This window comes from Rhamphochromis sp. 'chilingali' (assembly GCF_963969265.1).
Source record: "Rhamphochromis sp. 'chilingali' genome assembly, chromosome: 10".
In the NCBI taxonomy this organism is placed as follows: domain Eukaryota; kingdom Metazoa; phylum Chordata; class Actinopteri; order Cichliformes; family Cichlidae; genus Rhamphochromis; species Rhamphochromis sp. 'chilingali'.
The window spans coordinates 26,977,201-26,998,282 of NC_137937.1; the positions used below are offsets into that span (position 1 = coordinate 26,977,201).

Below are 21,082 nucleotides of genomic sequence, written 5' to 3' on the forward strand. Positions count from 1 at the left end.
CATGAAGAAATGTGGGGCTTGTTGACAAATTTGACCAAAATTACACAGATGAAAACTCGGGACATTTCCTGTTTGATTTATGTATTTATTTATTGTTAGTGTGTTTTATGAGAGTGCTTTACTTTGTTTTTATTGGTTTTCAGAGTCAAGGTTTCATTTTTATTTGAGTCAACTGAAATTCTATCACGCCTACTTTTAGTTTTCAGTTGTCTTTTTGCTATCAATATCCTCACTTTGCATGCAACATGGCCCCTGTTCACATTATAGTAATTATTTATCGTCACCTTAGATCGTGTTATTATTAATTATACACGTGGCAAGTATTAAACAGCTGACTGCATTTAGCAAATGCTCTGTTTAAATGCAGAATTTATTAAAAATACAGTAACTGAATGTGCTCATCTAATTCTATTTGCAAACTGCAGCTGTCAGATATTTTCCTGTGACATGCATGTGGCGCAAGACAAGCATAAAACAGCATGAAATCAGTCTCTTAATTGTACAGCTCAGTGCACACCAACTAAATTACTTACAGCCACTTTTCACTGGCACTGTGCTCGACATGATACAATCAAATATGAACCTATTTAGGAATATGCACCAAATATTGAAACAAGGCACAATCTGCCTGAAAACACGCATGTCATTTAATTTATTGTCATCCTGTATGACTGCATATTCACAAAAAATATGAAGTTAAATGAGCTCACAACAAACACAGGATGTTTGGGACAGCTGGGCGGTCTATAATCACTCTGGCCCAGCAGTGTCAGCAACCTATTTCCTGTGCAAACATGCTTATATGTTTGCCACCACTGACCCATTTTTATGCACACAAACACTGTATTGTGTCTCAGCTGATTTCACTCAATGAGATGTATCCACAGCTGTAAATGTATCCTTTAATAATCTTCTAAAACTGTCATAAGGACAGATTTTATGACAGAAGTGTGATATACATAGATGAAAAAACACTTTCTGAGTCACCAGTGTTTAGCTTTAAGAGTGTACTTTTATGTTGAAATTATCAGGGAGGAAGTAGCTCCTATTGAATACCATCCTGGGCAGGTTACTGCAAAAGGTGTCTAGTTTCTTAGGTGAAGTCTTTTAGTTATTGCACCTTTATTTTGGTACTTTATTTATGGATGCAGATCATTTAAAAAAAAAAATTATTAACAAAACAGATGTTCAGGTGTGTAATGTTGTTTGCTGTGGCTTTAACTCAGTAGATCTGTACTATGCTATACTTTAAAGTAAGGAGATCACTTAAATGTGACGTTAATATTTTCTCTTTCTCTCTAACACATAAGACAGGGGAAATAAAAACAAACGAAGACATATTTTATCTTGACCTACAATGGATTGTTGTGTTTTTCTGTTTTGTTTTTGCTTTTTACTTCTCTAGAGACCCGAAATCCGTTGTTTATTTCTTGTTTGATGGTAAAAACGTTAAATTATATTGCCAGGTATGAGTATAAAGTTTGAAGCTATTTGTGAAATACATATCTAAAATTGTTAAACAGCGACATCTAATGGTAGACGGCCTGCAGTGCATGAGGAGCGTGTGCCTGTTTATAGAAAACGTCTTTTTTACGGTATCATAAAGGGAAATCGGTTAAAAATCACTGGATATTTACACAATAAACTTACATTTCCTCGAGTCTATCCCTTCTGTCACTGAGCAAAGGCAGGATATACCTTGGACAGGTCACTAGCCCATCGATTCAGACGTAGCCACACTTACTGACATTTCAGAATCACAATTTAATCTAACATGCCTTTGTACTGAAGGAGGAAGCCAAAGCACCCGCAGAGAACCCAGCCAGCAGAGTCGAGGCATCAGACTGCATGACAGTGTTAATTTGGCACAGTCACATATTCCTTCAGTCTGCGATTACAGTAACAAACTTTTGGAGTTGTGAAAAAAGATGACTTTTAATGATACGTGCTAAAAATGAAAGCTGTCTCAATATTACATTTTGCAATTTGAAAAACAAACAAACAAACAAACATAAAATCACACTGTATCACTCCTACCCCTTTTCTGCGCAAGTCATTCATGTATCAGTGATAATGGTGTTATGCACTAATGAAAACTAACGGAACTGAACCGTGTAACCAAAAAGTGATTTGAATGGAGATGAGACTTCATGACAAAATTAAGAAACCAAAAAAAAGAGCAAAAGTCAGCTATTGTGGTTGTAGATATATGCTAATGGCTGCAAGTGTAATAATGTAATTGTGAATATAACACAACGCACACATAATGTGAACAGCTCCATGACTGGATATGCTAGAATTTCCGTGTCAGCAATTTTAAATTTGAAAAGTCTCTCAGTTTTAACATCCAAAGTTTAATAATAAATATTTATATAAACCAAGAGCACCACACACATTTTTGTGTGAGTTCCCCTTATCTAGAGATTTTCTACCAGTCTGCCATGGTGAGAACGGTATGTTGTGCTCTGGGAGCAGCATTGGAGCAGACTCAATAAAGTAATTAGTGAGTCTTACTCTGGGATTTCCTGCAAAGTGGGAAAACACTTGAAGTTAAACAAACTGTTATCCATCATGGGCAATACTGAAGGCCCTCTGCATCACTGCACAGACAGCAGAATCAGCTCTGCTGCCACAAGGACAGACACAGAAAAGTTTTCATACGTCATGCAATAAATCTACAATGCAACCTTGAACGTACTGAAATTGAGCATGAGCTACAAGAGTACAAAAAAAGGCTAACTATGCGTTTTCATGCTCATGTTTTTCATTCCCTCTTTTCCAATCTCTCCTTCTGTGCTCCATGTTTCTTCTAGAGGAGTCAGCATTATGCCGATTGACTCCACTAGAAGCATGTAAAGGCTTTACAGAAAGAAAGAGCAAGCCCACATGCACTTCCCCTTTTCGGTGCTCACCATGAACCCTGCAGAGTCACGCCTGAGAGGTCCGTCAGCTCTCTTGTGTTTGCTGTGACTTTGCTGCTCAAGTTCAATGCATGTTCACTGACGGTTCGCTGCAGGCCGAAAATGACCTTCAGGCCACCGGGAAATGCTCTGGCAGTTTGCAGGTTTTGAAGAACCTCACACATCTATTCTCTGAAAAGCAGAAATAGATCTTTAAAGAATGATTTAATTTCACTGCAATTTAGAAATGCAGCTGGTGAGACAAAGTGTGAATATGTGTTTATGTGTTACTGTTTAGATCTCCTCTAGTGAGCAGAAGAGCTCACAAAGATGCAGGAGAGATGTGTGCAGTCTGTGTCTGTATAGCTATTTAATATGACTGTATGCATTCAGACTCATACTGTACCAAGACTGATATAAAAGCTAGGAAGTGGCAATAAAAACTAAAAACCAAACTAGGTGTAAAACCTTTGCAATTAAAATTTCAAAAACTAGAAAAGATAATAGTCAGGTGCATTTCCCTTAATGTCTTGATATGATATACATGCATATTCAAATACAACTAAAAAACACTGAAACAAGAAGCTCGCCCTCGAAACTAAATTAGGAGAAAAGTGAAATGAACTTCAAGAAAAATGCATGTGTGTGTGTTTCTGTGTGTGTCTTTTTTATGTGCTGCAGAGCTAATGGCAACCCAACGAAAGAGACGTCTCTCTTCTGTATTGAAAATGTCAAACATGCACCATTAAAGAATTTCTTAATCCTTTTGCAAGTGAGAAACTGAGCGCATCAGACACCAGACATACAGTTATATAAAATGTGCTTCTCCATTTCTGGAAGAGAAAAAAAGAGACAAACAGTAAAAATAATCATCTAATCCACTGTCGTCCTAAATGTCTTACTACTTACATGGTAGTATTCAGTTCATGAAGGCACTAATAGGTCAGGAGGTGCAGGTAAATAGAGCAGGCAGTAAGCAACACTTGCAACCCTGCAAGACTAACGTGTCGCAGAAGCTCTGCAAATAAGGCATTGAGCCCAAGGCTAGCTGCACCTCACTGAGTGTGCAGTCACAACAAGCAAAGTAAGTAGTTTCTTGACCAGTTAAAGTTTGAGACAGACACCAGATCGCAGCAAAACACATCTCTTCATGTATCATAACAACGTTCTCTCAGGTGGCAGTTGCATGGGGGATGTGGATGGGTGGCATGCATTAATGATATTCATGAGCAGAAGTCTGGAAGGACTTCACACAGAACATTCAGATTAATTAAGAGAGGGAACTCTGAAGTCCAGTGATCAGTTTGTTTATTACTCTACCTTATGTTTATGAGTTTATCAATTACCTGTACATAACTTATAGTTAACTATGCCACATCATACCTGAGCATTTTAATTCTGCTGTGCTTTTTAGCTCTCATATTTATATGGTTTCTGTTCTGATAATCAAGACATAAGGCACTCTGCAGATCTGCAGTAATATGCACAGCGAGGCAGTAAAATACAAGCTTGTGACTGGAGTACAAATACTTTAGTTTTCCCATTTTGTGTGAATTTAGGCTATACTTCCTCTGAATTATACCTCAAAGGGAAATAATACATATTTTGTACAGAATACGGTACATTTCTATAGATTAAAGCACCGAAAGACTGACAGGTAAGATATTTTTGTGCTGCAGAGTGGTGATAGAGTATTGATGATATTTTAAATACATGTTGCCGGTGACATTTACATAATTTTATTCAAGTAAGGTTTTGAATGGAGTCTTTTTATGCATTTGACATGCTCACAGGCAGCTCAAAAGAAGAAGTTTTGACACAGCCAAGTGAGACTGCCAAAAGATGAAGCTGTGCAAGCAGAGTGGAACAGGAGAGATGAAGGTAAGAGAGTCCAGTTGAAAATCACAATGTGGTTTGCTTTAGTCTGCTCTACTTGCCTGCATTTTTGTAAAAGTCATGCCACTAAAGGTGGAGCAGTAGACAGAATTCCTATTAAAGCTTCAGGTGCTGAACTGTGAATTGTAATTCACCCACAATGCACAAAAGTTCTACACGGGAAGCAAAGCACGCCTGTGGGGGGAAATAAAGGTGGCGACTTACCTGGAAAAGTTCAGTGCTTCTTAATTGAAGTTTTGACAAAACTCCTGGTGAAAATGAGTAAAGGTTTTGGAGTCTCGAAAGGAAGGAAAGCAGCTTCAGCGACCAGGTCACAATGCTACAGGCACAGGCGAGAAAGCAGTGATGGTACCGAAAGCGTAGTGATTCTGCTGCTTTGACCTTCATGTCTCAGCTCTCACACTGCCACAGAAAATACACAAAATATAGAGAAGATCCCTCAAAACCCTTTCCGATGATTGTTTAAAAAACAGGTTAAATGGGCCCCTTTTTCTGCACACATGAGATCTGATCATGAGACTATTTCCATATTTCAGCGCCAGTGCTGACTCACACAGACCTGTCTACGATTCACCAGACTGTAATTCAGATTCTCCCAAAATGTTAAAAGGGGTTGACTTTAGTTTGCTGCCTCTGGCTGCTTTTAGGATTATTTCCGATGAGCAGAACTGTGCTAAGGGGGCCTGCTACCTGACCTGCATGTAAACCGCTTTGCAAATCAACACCTCGTACCCCAAAGGGCTGTTAATAAAATTCCTTAAAACCGTTTGTTCCATCTACGAAAAAAATCTGTGCAGAATTAAACATAGACAACAATATTGTTAGAATATGAGCGAATCATATGAACCATATGAAGGTGAGTGACCTTCATATAGTTTCTGTAACCTGGAGGATATTGGACAGGCTGTGGAGGATGGAGGATTTAAACAGGTTCAAACTCGCTTGAATACTTTTATATTATTTTAATTTTGCTCATTAGGCATAAATCTGAACATAATGAATAACATTTGGTCAACTTTGATAATCAGGCAGTGAACATAAAGGTCTAAAACAGGGAGAATTACTGATGGATATTTTCAGAGGCCTTGGGAAAGATATGAGTGAGAAAGACAAGCTATAAACAGGGGTACAGAAAAGCAATGATATGAGTTATAACTGTAGAGATGAGACTCAAGTTTTGCTTTTCTTCCTGGTAATTACAATATAATACAATTAGCTTGGGTTCTGCTGAAAACAAGCAGCAGGAGGAGCAGCAATAAAGGCTGCTGCTGTACTAGGCTTCTATTAGTCGATCTCCTCAAATGAAAAAATTCAGTATAGCATTGTTAATTCTGTCAACCACACAATTGCTGCAGATTTTTTGGTGGCACATCCATGACACAAGTGTCCCGCTCCACCACATCACAAGGAACTCTACTGGACTGGGATCTGGTGACTGTACAGTGAACAACTTGTTGTGATCAAAAACTAGTTTGAGATGATTAAAGCTTTACCAACTGGCGTGATATCCTGCTGGAAGGAGCCCTCAGAAGATTTGATCATCAAGGAATGGTCGGCAACAATACTCAGATAGGCTGTGGGATGTAAATGATCCTCATATTTGCTTTGCTTGGCCTAAGCAAATATGTCCCACACCATTACTCATCAGCCTGATGTGCTAATCAGGCTGATCAGTGCTTAATTTTGACCATGATCTGAATGTTGCACTAGAAATTAATTTTTTAATTTTCCAACTTAGGTGAATTAGTCTGATAGTTATTACAGCTATCATAGTTAGTTATCACCTATTCTTAGTTGTCAGGAGTGGCACTCGGCATGGTCTTCTGCTGCTGTAACCCATCTGCTTTAGGGTTAGATGTGTTCTGCATTCAGATATTCTTTTCTGGGTACCTTGGATGTAAAAAGTGGTTTATTGAATTCCTGTTGCCTTCCCATTCTCCTGTGAACTCTGAAATGAGCAAGGAATTTCTGCCCAAAGACCTGCTGCTCACTGGACGCATCCTTTTTCTCACCAGCCTCTTTAAACCCTAAAGATAGTGTGGGGGAAATCCCAGATCAACCATGCTCAGTTTGAACTTCATGAGGTTGCCTTGACCATGTCTACGTGACTAAATGCTTTGAGTTGCTGCCATGCAATTGACTGATCAGATACTTATGTTAAAGAGCGTGCCTAGCAAAATGGCTGACACGCACAAGCAAACAAAATGTGCAACTGTGTGCGAAAACAGACTGACTCACATTTACAAATTATGTCTAATTAGGTGAAAACGGTTAAATGTTTAGACAAAAATATCCTAAAGAAATTCAGAGAAACTGTAATATGTATAATAAAGTTTATTTATGCAGCACTTTTTTAAACAAAGATACAAAGTGCTTCGCAGAAACAAATTAAACAGAAAGCATAAAAATGTGGAAATGAACAGAATATTAAAGACATTCATAAAAGCTTTCAGTAAAAGGAAGTTTGAAGCAGACAGAGTCAGTCAATATCTGCAGAAGTGATTACTGTATCAAAGTTATATGCATTGATCCCAACTACTATAGAGGACATGACCTCTTTAATCATTAGTGCATAATATGGAAATAAGTAGCCTAGTAATGAAATGAAAACACATTTTTTGTGCCTTATATTGTTGTGGTTAGAGGAATTTTGCCTGTTTCAAGAATGACAACGAAATATCTGAGGTAATATTGGACCTCAAGTAGACTGTGGCACTTCTCACCCTCGTTATTTAAAGATTTGAAGGGCCAGGTCACCCAGATCAATAAAAATACTGGCGATGGCCATACACAGTACATACACCTGCACCTTACTATAGTGAATTATCTCAGCGTTACGGGAGTTTGACCAAAACAGAAAATCCTGAATATATAACTTGAAATATGAAAACTGTCCTGGAGCCCAAGTCATTAGGTTGAACACGATTCAAAAACAGTCCAGCAGCTTTGAAAAGTTGCATCACCAAAAGGGGTGAAAGCTGGACAGCACAAAACTGGGACTTCAATCATAAAGCTGCAGAATTGTCTTTGCACTATAGCGTGGTTAATGTGACATAACAACTTCAAACTCTGTGGATTTGTCTTGTGCAACGTCTCCAGATTGTTATTACACAACAGAAATCACCTCATGCTTTTCCTTTTCCTTATAAAAAGACTTTCCTGTTGTGACCTTATCAGTTACCTGTTGTTTTTTGCAATGTCCACATGATTAGCAAAGTAATTTGCATGTACAATCTCTGCAGAATGATAAGGAAGGAATGAGAAACGTCATGGTTCTTATTAAGGGAAAAAGGTCACAGCAAATATAAAGCTGCATTATTTTATTTGTATCTAATAAAGGATCAATCAAGGCTAAACTCATTGCATCATTTTTGAAAAACTGATGATTGTAATACAAGAATTATGATTTTAAAATTGCAATTGGCAAATATAACTCGGTTTGTGGACAAAGAGCATATTTTGTGTTTTTTGGCTTATACAAAGGATAGTGTTAACATTTATGGCAGTTTTTCCCCTCTGACAGGATTTTAAAATAATCTCAAATGCTTTTTTTCCTTCATTTGCCATTAGTTAAGACTGCAGTTAAGTCTCCATTCAGTCACTTCACTCTATTGCTGGGTTCAGATAGGTGAAGCACTGCAGAATGATCAGGAAGGAATGATATACTGTGGAAAAAGAGGCGATCTACCTCAGTAAGCTTACTGGCTCTGAAGCCACTGCACTCTCAGTTCCTCCACCTCTTTGCCGTACCAGTCATGGAGTTTGGAGAAGCAGCCGGTTCCAGGGCATACGGGGCTTTCCAGAGAAGCACCTTTTCTCCGGGGAGGCACAGGCGGAGCCCTCGCTCCATCAGCTCCGTATCCAGTGACATTTGCAGGGTCCCCGGAGCTTTCCCATACCGCACAGGATGAAGCTCCCTCCACAAAGCCGTTAGCCAAGGCAGCTGGTGGTTTACTCCATGCAACACCATTCTCCTTGGAGGGCCCAGAGATGAGCTGCAGCTCATCCTGTTGGTTCTTCTGGGCAGAGAAGGAGGCTGACATGGGAGGGACACTTGATGATGACGATGATATGGAGGACGAGGAAGATGAAGAAGAAGATGCTCCAGACCTGGACCGTCCCATATGGTTTCGCTTTGAGGACTTGGGCCTGCCCTGCAGGTTTCCAACTCCAGCCCCAACAAAGCTGCCTCCGGCAGCCTCCTGGATCTCCTCCAGCTGCCTCTCCAGCTCTTTCACCACCAGCCTCATGTAGTCAAAGCTGGCCCTTGACAGCGCTTTCACCCAGGACTCCATGGCTGCTTGGTTCTCAGCAGCCATCTTGTACACACGAGCTTTGGCGCAATCAAACTTGATGGCAAAGGCGAACTCCTCGGTCGACTCACACAGCTCCACGGTGCATCCTTCAAGAACGATGACGCCAATGGGCTCTCGGCTGTCGCGCTCTTCGAAGTAGAAGAGCATGTTACCCTTCAGGACAAACCAACGGCGGTGATAAGCAGTGTTGCGCTCCCCCTTTTTGAACAGGAAGCCCGTCTTGTCTGGTGGTGAATCACAGGTGGCGTAGTGCGCCATGCTGCGCTCGTTCAGCTTCATCTTCTCCCCTCCTCCGTTTCAGATTTATTTACCTAAGAATATTACAAAGTCAGAGGTCATCACAAGGTTAAATTTATCAGCTCATACTCAAAAGGTACAACAAGAACCTGCACAGTGTACTTCCTGCCAACTTTAACTTGTGCTTATCTATGTTTGCTGAAAGAAAAAAAAAACTTTATCACAGTACCATACTAAATTGTGGTTCACTGACACTGTAAAGTAGTTATAATAAGTTCTTCAATAACAGTCTATTTGCATTTCTCCTTTCAGAAAAGGTCAGAGCCGTGGGGCAGGAGTTAAAAACGAGTGACTGAATTTTGCACTCTTGGGAACTTTAGAAAGGGCACATGCTTGCAAAGTGGACTTCAACCTATTCCTGTTCTTCTTCTCCCCGCTGAGACATCCTGCCAATGTAAACACTGTCCATTTACTTTGTTTTGCCTGTCATAACACCAACAGAGCGCTGTAGCACACATAAATACTGCAACCCTCTGCAGGTGCAAGACAAATTGAAAGTCTAACTTGCACAGCATGGACAGATTAGTGCGTTACATGCTGTTTAATCACATGTTCAACTGTAAACTGGGGCTCAGATTACCTCCTGCTAATCCAATTTTACTCTTGTTAGGAAACAGAAGTAAGGCACTTTATTATTTTGATGGTAGTTAATAGCTTGTTTGTATTATAGCTTTCGCTTTTTGGTAATGAAGCTATTATCTGAGGACCATGAGAGTAAGCTGGAAGGGAAACTTGTCTGGGAGGCAGTGGAAGTCATTGAGGAAGATGTGGTGGAAGATCGGGCTGGAAAAAGGAAGACAGTGGAGCGTAGGAAGGTGGTGGAGCAGGATGTCCACGTTGGTGTATTCTCTGTAGCTCCTTGATGGTCAAGCAAGGCTCCTCCGAGTGCTCGAGATTCCTTCATTTTCTAGTCCTTGAAATTCTACAAATGTTTTTTCTTTTCTTTTCCTTTTTAAAATTTAAACTAGATGTGTACTGCCTTAGGATACAGGGGAAACCCCACGTCGATAGTTTTCCCAAAATGGGCATCAATACCCCATCAGACAAATTCACCTTTGCACATGCTATAACTCATGTTTCTTATTTTCTTCCAACATCAGAATAAAAACAGGAGAAACCAATTAAAAAGCTTCAGGTTCATTGAGTATGCACTAAGTTTATTATAGTTCATTAAAACTATTAAAACTTAGATATGAAACAGTATTTTAGTTAACTGAGATATAAGTACTTTCCAAAGGTCTCTAGTCACCCCACATGTCTATATATATTTTGCAAGGACAATGGTAAACAGTTGCAGTGATTTACTGAAACATGCAAACATGACAGGAAATACAGCTTATACAGTGTCGAAGACATTCAGAGCTCCTCTCTGGATGTTGGCTGCCTTTTGTTGTGTTCTTTGTTAAGATCATTGTTTCAGTAATCACTAATAATTGCTTCCATCAGACCCGTTTCCACTGATTTTCAGTTCTTCTGTAATTTGGCATTCCTTTGCCTTTTGTGTTTCCCTTCCTTAAAAAAATGGCTTATTGACTGCCATTCTTCCACTGAGGCCATTTCTGATAAGGCTTCATGGAAGAATAGATGGATCAACTAAAGAGCCAGATGCATCCCTCAGATCTTGTGTCAGATTTCTTTTCTGTTTCTTTGGAGCACTGTTCATCATTTTTAGATACTGTTCATCTGCCGTAGTTTTTTTTTTTTTTTTTTTTTTTTTTTAAACCTGCCTCTTCTTCTTTTTTCCTCCTCTTGTCCAGTTTCCTCATGTGCTTTAGGGACACACTGTATACCATGCTTTCAGCTACTAGCTCTTTTGGAATCAACCTTTGGTGCAAGCATGTCATTTGTGTGCCTTTCTTGACTGTTATCTTTGGCATTTTTCACAGATTCATATGAGGAAATGGGAACAAATTAGGTGTCTTTGCAACAGCCTGCTAGTAACAAATTTCCTGACGACACAATTTAAAATTGGTTCTTTGCCAAGTTGTCAGACAAGTTGTAGACAGAACCCTGGTTCATCCTTTGAGTCAGGTGCCTTTTTTTATGCTTTAATGACTCATAGGTTAGTGTTAAGTGACCTAACAAACAAGTAAAAGACTTCCCTGAAAATGAGTGAAAAAGAGCCAAAGAAAAACTTTGAGAGACATTCGGAAAGCCTCGACAGCCAATGCTCCAGACCATTTAAAAAAAGAAAGGAATAACAAAAGTGTTCCCTTTCAGTCGATTCACTCGGTACAACACATAAGTATGGGATATCACGCCCTCGCGTGTCCTGGCTGAAGAAACCTTTATTCACGCCTTTACGGCAGATGACGTGTGATGACACGCGCAAGGCCCCGCCCGCACATATAGCCGCTGCCATCACCGTCATCCCTCAGTTCTTACGCTCTTCACCTCGCTGAGAACACCTCTGCTGAGTTGGGCTAGCTAGCTACTGCTAGTTAGCTCCGTTGTCTGCCAACTTGAACCTAGCTTAACTGCCCCTGTTGGTGTTAGCCTCCACCGCCCAGCTGGTGCGTAGGCTGCCCGCGGAGCGCTATTTTCAAGTTTTTCTTGTGCAGCGTTTCGCTTTGCGTTTTGGGAATGGACTCCAAACCGAAGCGAGCAAAGCAGAAATCTTCTGTTCGCCCCTGTCCTCAGGGATGTGGTTTCTCTTTGCACGACAGCGACCAGCACGATGCCTGCCCTGTCTGCCTGGGGATCGTCCACGCTAGGAGAGCGTTGACGGAGCCCGAAGCTTGTGCGTTTTGTCGCCAGCTCCGACGCTCGACCCTGGAAAGACGGGTGACGTTTGTGGAAAGAGTGCTGGGACGCTCGGCTGTCGCACGGCATGACCCTCTTCTTTCCGAGTCTGGAGCCCCGGCTTCGTCCGAGTCCGAAGACGAAAATTTTCAGGTCGATGTCCCCGCGATTAGCTGGGCTGACCACATGGAATACGTTGACGGGTTAGCCGATGACGGACCGGAACCATGCAGGAGCGCTGACGGGCTTCAGCCTGGGTTGAAGCCCGCCAGCGCTCCCCAGGAAGACGATGACGTGCTGGACATCGGCCTGGATATCCATGGTTTGTCGGAGGATGAGCAGGAGAGCTCATTGTCGACCCAATATGCCGCCGCTGCTGCGCCGGTCGGCCACGATGACACCTCTCTTTTCTCCCTGTTTCGCCGTGCCGCTGAGAAGCTGCAGGTGGACTGGCCCTCTCCTCCACCAGCTCGGAAGCCGTCGCGGTTTGCGGGTTTTTTCCTTCCACCGGAGCCCGCAACGGCCAAAAACTGCCTCCCCATGTTCCCAGACTTTCTCTGCGAGCTAACAGCGTCATGGGACAAACCTCTGTCTACCCGCGTCACTGTGCCCGGCTATGGACAGTACATGGAATTGGACGGCGCCGAGGGAGCTGGTTTAGCTAACCCACCCCCTATGGAGCCGTCTCTGGCTGCTTATCTGGCCCCGTCCCATAACCATGGTGTCGGTGGCCCCGCAACTCTGCCGTCCAAGCACTGCAGATTCTCGGCCTCGCAGCTGGAGAAGATTTATCGGGCTCAGGCCGGCACCGCTCGAGCCATGAGTTCCGTCACCATGCTCCAGACGTACCAAGCAATGTGCCTGGCGGAGCTTGGATCGCTGGTTCCGGAGGACAGCCCGCTGTCACCTCTTCTTAACGAGGTTAGAGTCACCACGGATTACATCCTCCGTGCGTCTCGCTGTGCAGCGCTCTCCCTGGGCAGAGGGATGGCTTCGACAGTGGTGGCGCAGAGGCACCTGTGGCTGACCCTCTCCGACGTCCCTGATAGAGACAGAGCTGTGTATCTGGACGCACCAGTGTCTGCGGCTGGGTTATTCGGACATTCACTTGAAGCCATTCAGGCTAGATTCGATCTGAGGAAGAAGCAGACGGAAGCTCTGCGCGACATCATCCCCAGACGCCAGCCCCAGCCCAAGCCCACTGCTAGCTCTCACAGGCCCGCCGCTCCTCTGACAGCTGGCAAGAGACCGGCGCCCACTGCTGGAGTGGGAGGGCCGCCGGCGAGAGCACGTACTCCGGCCCGAGCTCCACGCCAGTCGGCCTGGGGCAAAGGCCCTCCCCCGGGCCCCCGACGGGACCCGACGCCCAGGAGGAAGAAGCCTCAGCCCTCCTAGCTGTGATTGCGAGTGGGGAAGGGATCCGGCAGCAGGGAGACGCTGCTCTTACCCCTCTGTTGCCGCACAAGAGGTGCCGCTTAAGTTCTGTTCAGGTTGTCAGCCCCAGAAGGCGCTGCACTTCCCTATCGCGGTCTCCCAAGCACATAACCCCTGCACACGGTTCAGATGTGTTGAATGTTCAAGCGACCACATCGAGTGTTCCCGCTGTTTTTCATTGTTATGCCCCGAAAAAGGTGCACCCAACAAAATGTATAAATGTACATGTTCCCATGTTGCAATCAATAAAGAGTGTTGTTTACTCTCAAACAATCTCAAATGCTCAACCTGCAGGCGAAATGAGCCAGGTCAGGCAGGGGATGCAGTCCCCTGCAGACACACTGGGGGGCGACGGCGCCCCGCCGTCAGTGCTGCAGGCCAGCCGGCTGGCTGCTCACTTCCCTCAGTGGCGCGCTTGCGCCCCCTCTCCGTGGGTGCTGCAAACCGTTGCCATGGGTTACCGGTTGCAGTTCCGGGTCAAGCCGCCTCGTTTCCAAAGAGTCGTGAACACGATTGTCAACCCCGAGGCAGCCTTGGTACTCAGAGAGGAAATACAGGCGCTATTACAGAAGAGAGCAATACGGGTGGTCCCCGCTTCGGAGACGGACAAAGGTTGGTACAGCCGTTATTTTGTCATTCCGAAGAAAGGGGGAGGGCTTCGTCCCATCCTCGACCTGCGAGTCTTGAACACGTACCTGCGAACGTACAGGTTCAAGATGCTAACACTCAGACAGCTCCTGAGTGCAGTCGGCCCGGGAGATTGGTTTGCGACAATCGATCTAACAGATGCTTATTTTCATGTCGCTATACACCCGAAACACAGGCAGTTTCTGAGGTTTGCATTCGAGGGCGTAGCCTACGAATACCTAGTGCTGCCGTTCGGGCTGTCGCTCGCTCCCCGCACCTTTACGAAATGTGCCGAGGCAGCGCTAGCGCCCCTCAGGAAGAGGGGCATCCGCATCTTGGCCTACCTGGACGACTGGGCTCTCGTGGCTTGCTCCAGAGAACAGGCGGAGACGCAGCTGTCGCGGGTTCTGTCACACATTCAGACACTGGGGTTCTCTGTGAACTTTCAGAAGAGCTCGCTAATCCCAGGTCAACAGATCGCTTTTCTCGGTCTGGAAATATGCTCTCTTTCCAGCCGCGCACGGTTGTCAGAGCACAGAGTGGCCGCGTTTCATCGCTGCCTCGCTCAATTTCAGCTGGGACGCAGACTGCGTTTCCAGACGATATTGCGCTTGTTGGGCATGATGGCATCTATGATCGCCGTAGTGCCGCTTGGGCTGTTGAAAATGAGAGCGTTTCAACGCTGGACTCTCTCTCACCGTTTGTGTGCTTCGCGTCACCTCCGGAGGAGGCTGCCGGTAACTGCGTCTTGCATGCTAGCTCTCCGTCCTTGGAGGGAGCCCGGGCTACTGCACCAGGGCTCTCGGATTGGGAGGGTGTTGTTTCGCAAGGTGGTGTCCACAGATGCTTCCCTAAGTGGGTGGGGAGCGCTGTGCGAGGGTGCGTCAGTGAGAGGGATCTGGTCCGCGGCTCAGCGCCAGCTGCACATCAACCACTTAGAGCTGTTAGCAGTGTTCTTAGCTCTAAAGCGTTTCCGTCCAGTCCTGCAGGGCCAGCATGTCTTAGTCAGGACGGACAATTCAACAGTGGTGTCTTATATAAACAGGCAGGGAGGAACACGCTCTCTTCCCCTGTTGCAGCTGTCTCGCTCTCTGCTGTTATGGTGCAGTGTTCATTTTCTGACTCTAAGAGCCACCCATGTCCCGGGCCACCTGAACCTGGGGCCGGACCTTCTCTCCAGGGGGGGTCCTCTGGTGAGAGAATGGAGGTTACACCCTTCAATAGTGGCTCAGATTTGGGATCTATTTGGCGAGGCGCAAATAGATCTTTTTGCTTCCAGGGTGAATGCTCACTGCCCCCTGTACTTCTCCATAATCGACCACGATGCACCCTTGGGCTTGGACGCGCTAGCGCACCAATGGCCAGACGTGCTCCTGTATGCATTTCCCCCAGTGGAAATGATATCTCCAATTCTGGAGAGGGTGCGTCGGCATTCCCTCTCTCTGATCCTGGTGGCCCCTTGGTGGCCCGCGAAGTCGTGGTATGCAGAAATAATCAGCCTGCTTGCAGCAAGTCCTTGGCAGCTTCCTCTCCGCAGGGATCTCCTCTCTCAGGCGGGGGGGGGAAGTGTTTCATCCGCGCCCGGATCTGTGGCACCTTCATGCTTACCTGCTGAGAGGTTAAACTTGGTTGCTAAGGGTCTGCCACCTAGTGTGGTAGCGACGATTCAGAGCGCCAGGGCCTCGTCTACTAGAGGCTTGTATGCTTACAAATGGCGAGCCTTCGAGCGATGGTGCCAGGACCGCCACACTCTCCCATTTCAGTGCTCTATTGTGGATGTTTTGACATTCCTGCAGGAGCTGTTGGATAAAGGCCTTTCGTTTTCGACGATCAAGGTTTATTTAGCGGCTATATCTGCTTGTCATATCGGTTTTGACGGGGTGACACCAGGTGCGCATCCCCTCGCCGTGCGTTTTCTGAAAGGGGTTCGCCGGCTGAGGCCCGTGCTTAAGTCCAGTGTCCCGGCTTGGGACTTGTCTTTGGTGCTGGAGGCCCTTTGTGGCCCTCCGTTTGAACCCGTTGAGTCGGTGGATATGAAACTTCTTTCGTATAAGACCGCATTACTTCTCGCTTTGGCCTCGGCGAAGCGAGTGGGGGACCTTCATGCGCTGTCTGTGCATCCTGCCTGCACGCAGTTTTCTCCTGATGGCCGCAAGGTCGTATTGCGTCCGAATGCCGCCTATCTTCCCAAGGTCATGCCTGCATCTTATAGTTCAATGGAGTTTGAGTTGCTGAGCTTTTGCTCCCCTCCTTTTGAATCTGAGGAGCAGAGGAGGGTGCATTCTCTTTGTCCGGTGCGTGCGCTACGCACCTACATTGAGCGCACTCGGGATGTGCGTTTGTGTGACCAGTTGTTTGTCTGCTTCGCTAATCCGAATAGAGGTAGAGCTCTGTCCAGACAGAGGCTGTCCCACTGGATTGTAGAAGCTATCTCGCTGGCATACAGCACCGGAGGTTTTGCGTTGCCCCACGGGGTGGGAGCTCATTCCACCAGGGGGATGGCGACCTCATGGGCTCTTTTTAGAGGGGTGCCTGTGGCTGATATTTGTGCAGCGGCTAATTGGGCGTCGCCGCACACTTTTGTGCGGTTTTATCGGTTGGACGTTACAGCCCCTTCGGTGGCTCATGCTGTCCTTTCTGCTGGGTCTACCACTCACTAAGGATGTGGTGGTCCCGTTCCGGTTCGGTGGCTGCTCTGCGGGGCGTGTATATAGGTCCCATACTTATGTGTTGTACCGAGTGAATCGACTGAAAGGGAACGGTTAGTTATGTCTATAACTTCTGTTCCCTGAAGGAGAGGAACGAGGTACAACACAGGGTGGCCCCACTGAGCAGTTGGCTCGGTGAAGAGCGGCTATCGAACTGAGGGATGACGGTGATGGCAGCGGCTATATGTGCGGGCGGGGCCTTGCGCGTGTCATCACACGTCATCTGCCGTAAAGGCGTGAATAAAGGTTTCTTCAGCCAGGACACGCGAGGGCGTGATATCCCATACTTATGTGTTGTACCTCGTTCCTCTCCTTCAGGGAACAGAAGTTATAGACATAACTAACCGTTTGTAACACAGATTCTTAACTTCTTAAATCTACTCCTGAAAAATTAATATGCAAGTAAGGAAAAAGTATAAGTAAGAGTTTAAAACAGCTGAAATTAGACTAAAAAGAAAATAAAAACATGTCTTGCTTACTGACCGTCCAAACAAAACCCATCCCTCACTTACGTGCTTGTCTCATATCCAGCCGACATCCACGTCCGTCCTCCCATCACATCTGGAGCTCTTAACTGAACAGTCTCCCACTTCTTCTGACTTCTTCGCCCTTCTCGACTAAATACTAAAAAAGACCAAAGTAACGAGTTTTATTTCACGTTTATTTTACACTCAGGAAGCCGCATAAACGACAGAATCCAAGAGGAAGCGGCCAGTTCAGCGTCCTCGCTCGTTTTAGACGTTAAGAGGATTATTAGCCGCAAGTTTTTTCCACCGCTTCGTGCTTTTTTTGGAGCGAGTGATTCACCATCAAGGAGGGCTGACTGGTCACAAGCATTTGACACATCAGCACTTTACAGGAATTCGTGCTGGCCTTCAGTAACACAGCGAGAGCAACACGAACGAGCGTGCTTGAAGGCACATCTCTCAGTGCCAACTAGCTTCACGCCTTTAGCCTCTTTCGTGGAAACAAACATGCATCCAACGTCTATCCAGCCGGCAGACTGCAGACGAGCTGCTAGAGGTGGACTCTCACAAGTTAGGACAATATTATAATAACCAGCTAAGTGTTAGTATTCATTACCTGCGCGTAAACAGAAAACCTCCCTCTTCTTCCAAGCGGATAGTCCCACAGTTTTTTTTTTTCTTTTTTTGCTTTTCCCTTTCTCTCTTCCTCGCCTCTTTCTTTTTTCTTCTTTTCCCCCGGTCACGTGACACACTAACAGAGCGCGCGTTGTGCCTAACCCTGCCAGCTTGACAGGGCGGGGTGATCACTTCACTTTAGCTCTCGTGCCATCCTGGTGAAACAGCCGTCATCCGGATAAGCAGTAATATAAAACAGGCGCGCCTGTCTGTGCCCTTGGAAAGGTGGCTGCTGTCTTCTCCACCTGCACGGATGGAGCATTGCTGAATATACAGGTCTGTGCAAAAGTCTCGAGTCACCTGTCATTCCTTTATATTTAGGGTTTAAATAGAGTTTGTATTTAAAAAGAAAATGTATTGAACAATAATTCACCTGGATTTCCTAAGGTCTTTCAAAGTTCCTCTTTATGTCTTTATGCCTGACCATTTTCATAGACATTATTTTTGTTTATTGGGCAACTTAACACTGAGCTATGAATCATTCAAGCATGAAAAAGGCACCTAACTCAAGGAATTAACCAGTGTTGTGTCTACATCACAAACAACATGGCAAAGAACCGGTTTTAAAATGTATCTCTTTAGGCACTTTGTTACCAGCAGCCTGTTGTAAAAAGATACAATTTGTTCCCATTTCATTAATTATATCTACCTGAAATACCAACAATAACACAGTTTGAAAGGCTTCAAATAGTATTTGGTACTAACAACGTGATTCCCAAAAATCTATTAGCCTGAAACTTGGAATACCTCAGCACTTTGTGCAGTGTGGCCTTAAAAAATGGAGGAAATTGGACGAACGGAGAACAAAAGATGATCTGACAGGCCTAAAAAAACTCTCTATAAGTGATATCCTTAAGAAAAAAATCTAGCAACAGGATCCTGAGAGATCCCTTCAGATGATCCAGCTAATGTTTGGAAATGGTCTCAGTGGAAGGATGGCTGACATGAACCCTTTCTTAAGCAGGGAGAAAAGGCTGAGGTATGCCACATTTCACAAGAACTGGACTGAAAAGCAATGGCAACAGGACTTGTGGAGTGATGAATCCAAATTTGCTTCAGTAATATTGATGCAGTGATCTTGACGGACAAAAGACACCCAACATCCAAAAGACTCCTTTAAGAAACCTGGTTAACTATTCCTGAAGAAATAACAAGAAAGCCTTTCTAACCGAGTTCAGGCTATGATGCACAGCAAAATTGATCATATTAGACGTCAATTTTCAAGCTTGTTGAAATTTGTAGGGTTTTTTTTCTCCCTTATTTACTGGATTTTCATGTATGCTTGCACATATTTTAATTAATCACTGCAAGTGTTTCCCATTTTCACTGCAAAACATAAAGAAATTGGTGACTTAAGACTTTTGCATGGTATTGCATTAATCTGAAACATTGTTTTAAACAGTCAGTAGCTTTTCGGGATTCATGTGGTCCTAAGAGTAGCTGTTTTTACTCTAGACATTATCTGGTCTCTTGATGTGGTCTGACGTGGACTAAATGGAAAATACAAACACCAGCCTCACTTCTTGTGTTTTCACTCTTTCTCTGTAAATCTAATATACTTTAACAAGTGTCTGAATAACATATTTTGCTAATCATATTTCAAGTAAAATAATCACATATTATGGTAATTACTGCCTCAGGATTCAAAATATATTTAACATTCTCCAATCAGTAGGGCTATTGGTTCCTAAATTTTTAATATTGTAACTAAATAATCATAGCTTTGTTATATATCAGTAACACATTCATTATAGTATCATAGCACCACGAGCATCTTTAGTTTGTTCTGCTTTGTGAAAATTTGCACATTTACTATAATTACAACATAAGGCACCCCGGGATTAAATGCAAGTAGTTTTTTATTGTCACGGCCTGATTCCCATTCACTTGGGCTGCAAACAGCTGCCCAGCTCTGTTGCAGTCCTTTCATGGAGAGCCCTGCTTGAGGGCACTCCAAAAGGCAGAGTTAAAGATATCTTTTTCTCATGCACATTCTTAGCAGAGCTTTCCAGTTCATGCATTTGAACTTATGATGTTCCCCTCTGTCCTCTAGGCCACCGCTGCCCCGTTCCTGTAACCCTGTCACTTTTATGGCACTGAGCTGCTGGCTGCGGTCTGTTTTTGTATGACCATGACAAGCCACCATGAATTCATCTGAATTATTCTAATGAATACGATATTCTGAATATCTTCGGGAGACAGCTGATGGCCTTTAGCACTGCCAGCCTGCTATCTCATCACACTAATCTTCAATTAACTGATGCAGCTGCTGATGCCATTTTCTGTCATTCTCTTTTTGAAACGTTTGCTCTCACTGCTTTTTGGTAACTTTGATGAAGTGTGACGCTCTCGGAGGCAGTTTAATTTCCTCCGTTGGGCTCCCGGTTCACAGAGGCTCAACATATCCGTGAGATAAACGCACAAGAGGACAGCTTTTAATAGAGAATACAGACATAAAATCAGCACTAAAAGTATTGTTAGGTTTAAAGCACACACACACACGCACACTGACCAAGTGCAAAGTGTTTACTTCTCACAGGTTATTTCCCAACAGTTTGTGGACACACAATAAAATAACACAAACAACTTTTTGAGACATTCCAATCAGCTTTAAAAGCGATTCATTGCTGAGTCAGTTTAGTCCTTAATTCAGTATCTGAACAAAGAGGTGAGGTTTACAAGTGTGTGTGATGCCTCTAATCTAAATGTATCAAGGGGGGTGTGCTAATAAAAAAAAGTTGCTCACCAGCAATCATGTTTACATGAAATACCTGTGAATGCCTCTCATTTAACCTCCCAGAAAAGCTATTTTTGTGTGCAATATCTTCAGCATACTAAATGAAGTCATGCAACATTTTCTGTTCATACTGTGGATATTTTCTGACTTACAGACCTGAAATGAGTACATGGAGCGGGTGGAAATTTAGTCGCCTTTTAATTCGCCTTATTTTTTTACAGCGTTTTTTTAGACCTCAATGCACTTCTTAAGTACATGAAGTACATGAAATTATCAGAGTGGA

At 44.2% G+C, this 21,082-nt stretch overlaps 1 protein-coding gene across 1 annotated transcript; it reads right to left on the minus strand.

The window, feature by feature from the left end:
* Positions 1–7,115: 7,115 nt before the first annotated feature.
* LOC308403987 (sesquipedalian-1-like) lies at positions 7,116–18,147 on the minus strand. The gene is made up of 3 exons (XM_080893804.1): positions 18,004–18,147; positions 17,433–17,544; positions 7,116–9,423 (listed from the first exon to the last, which is right to left on the minus strand). The coding sequence occupies exon 3, from the start codon at positions 9,389–9,391 to the stop codon at positions 8,495–8,497; it is 897 nt and encodes a 298-aa protein (XP_080749930.1). The 5' UTR covers positions 9,392–9,423; positions 17,433–17,544; positions 18,004–18,147; the 3' UTR covers positions 7,116–8,494.
* Between the last annotated feature and the right edge of the window lie 2,935 nt (positions 18,148–21,082).

Bases quoted from the DNA above. Each gene is read 5' to 3' on its own strand.
- LOC308403987 (XM_080893804.1), bottom strand. From the start codon at position 9,391: ATGAAGCTGAACGAGCGCAGCATGGCGCACTACGCCACCTGTGATTCA.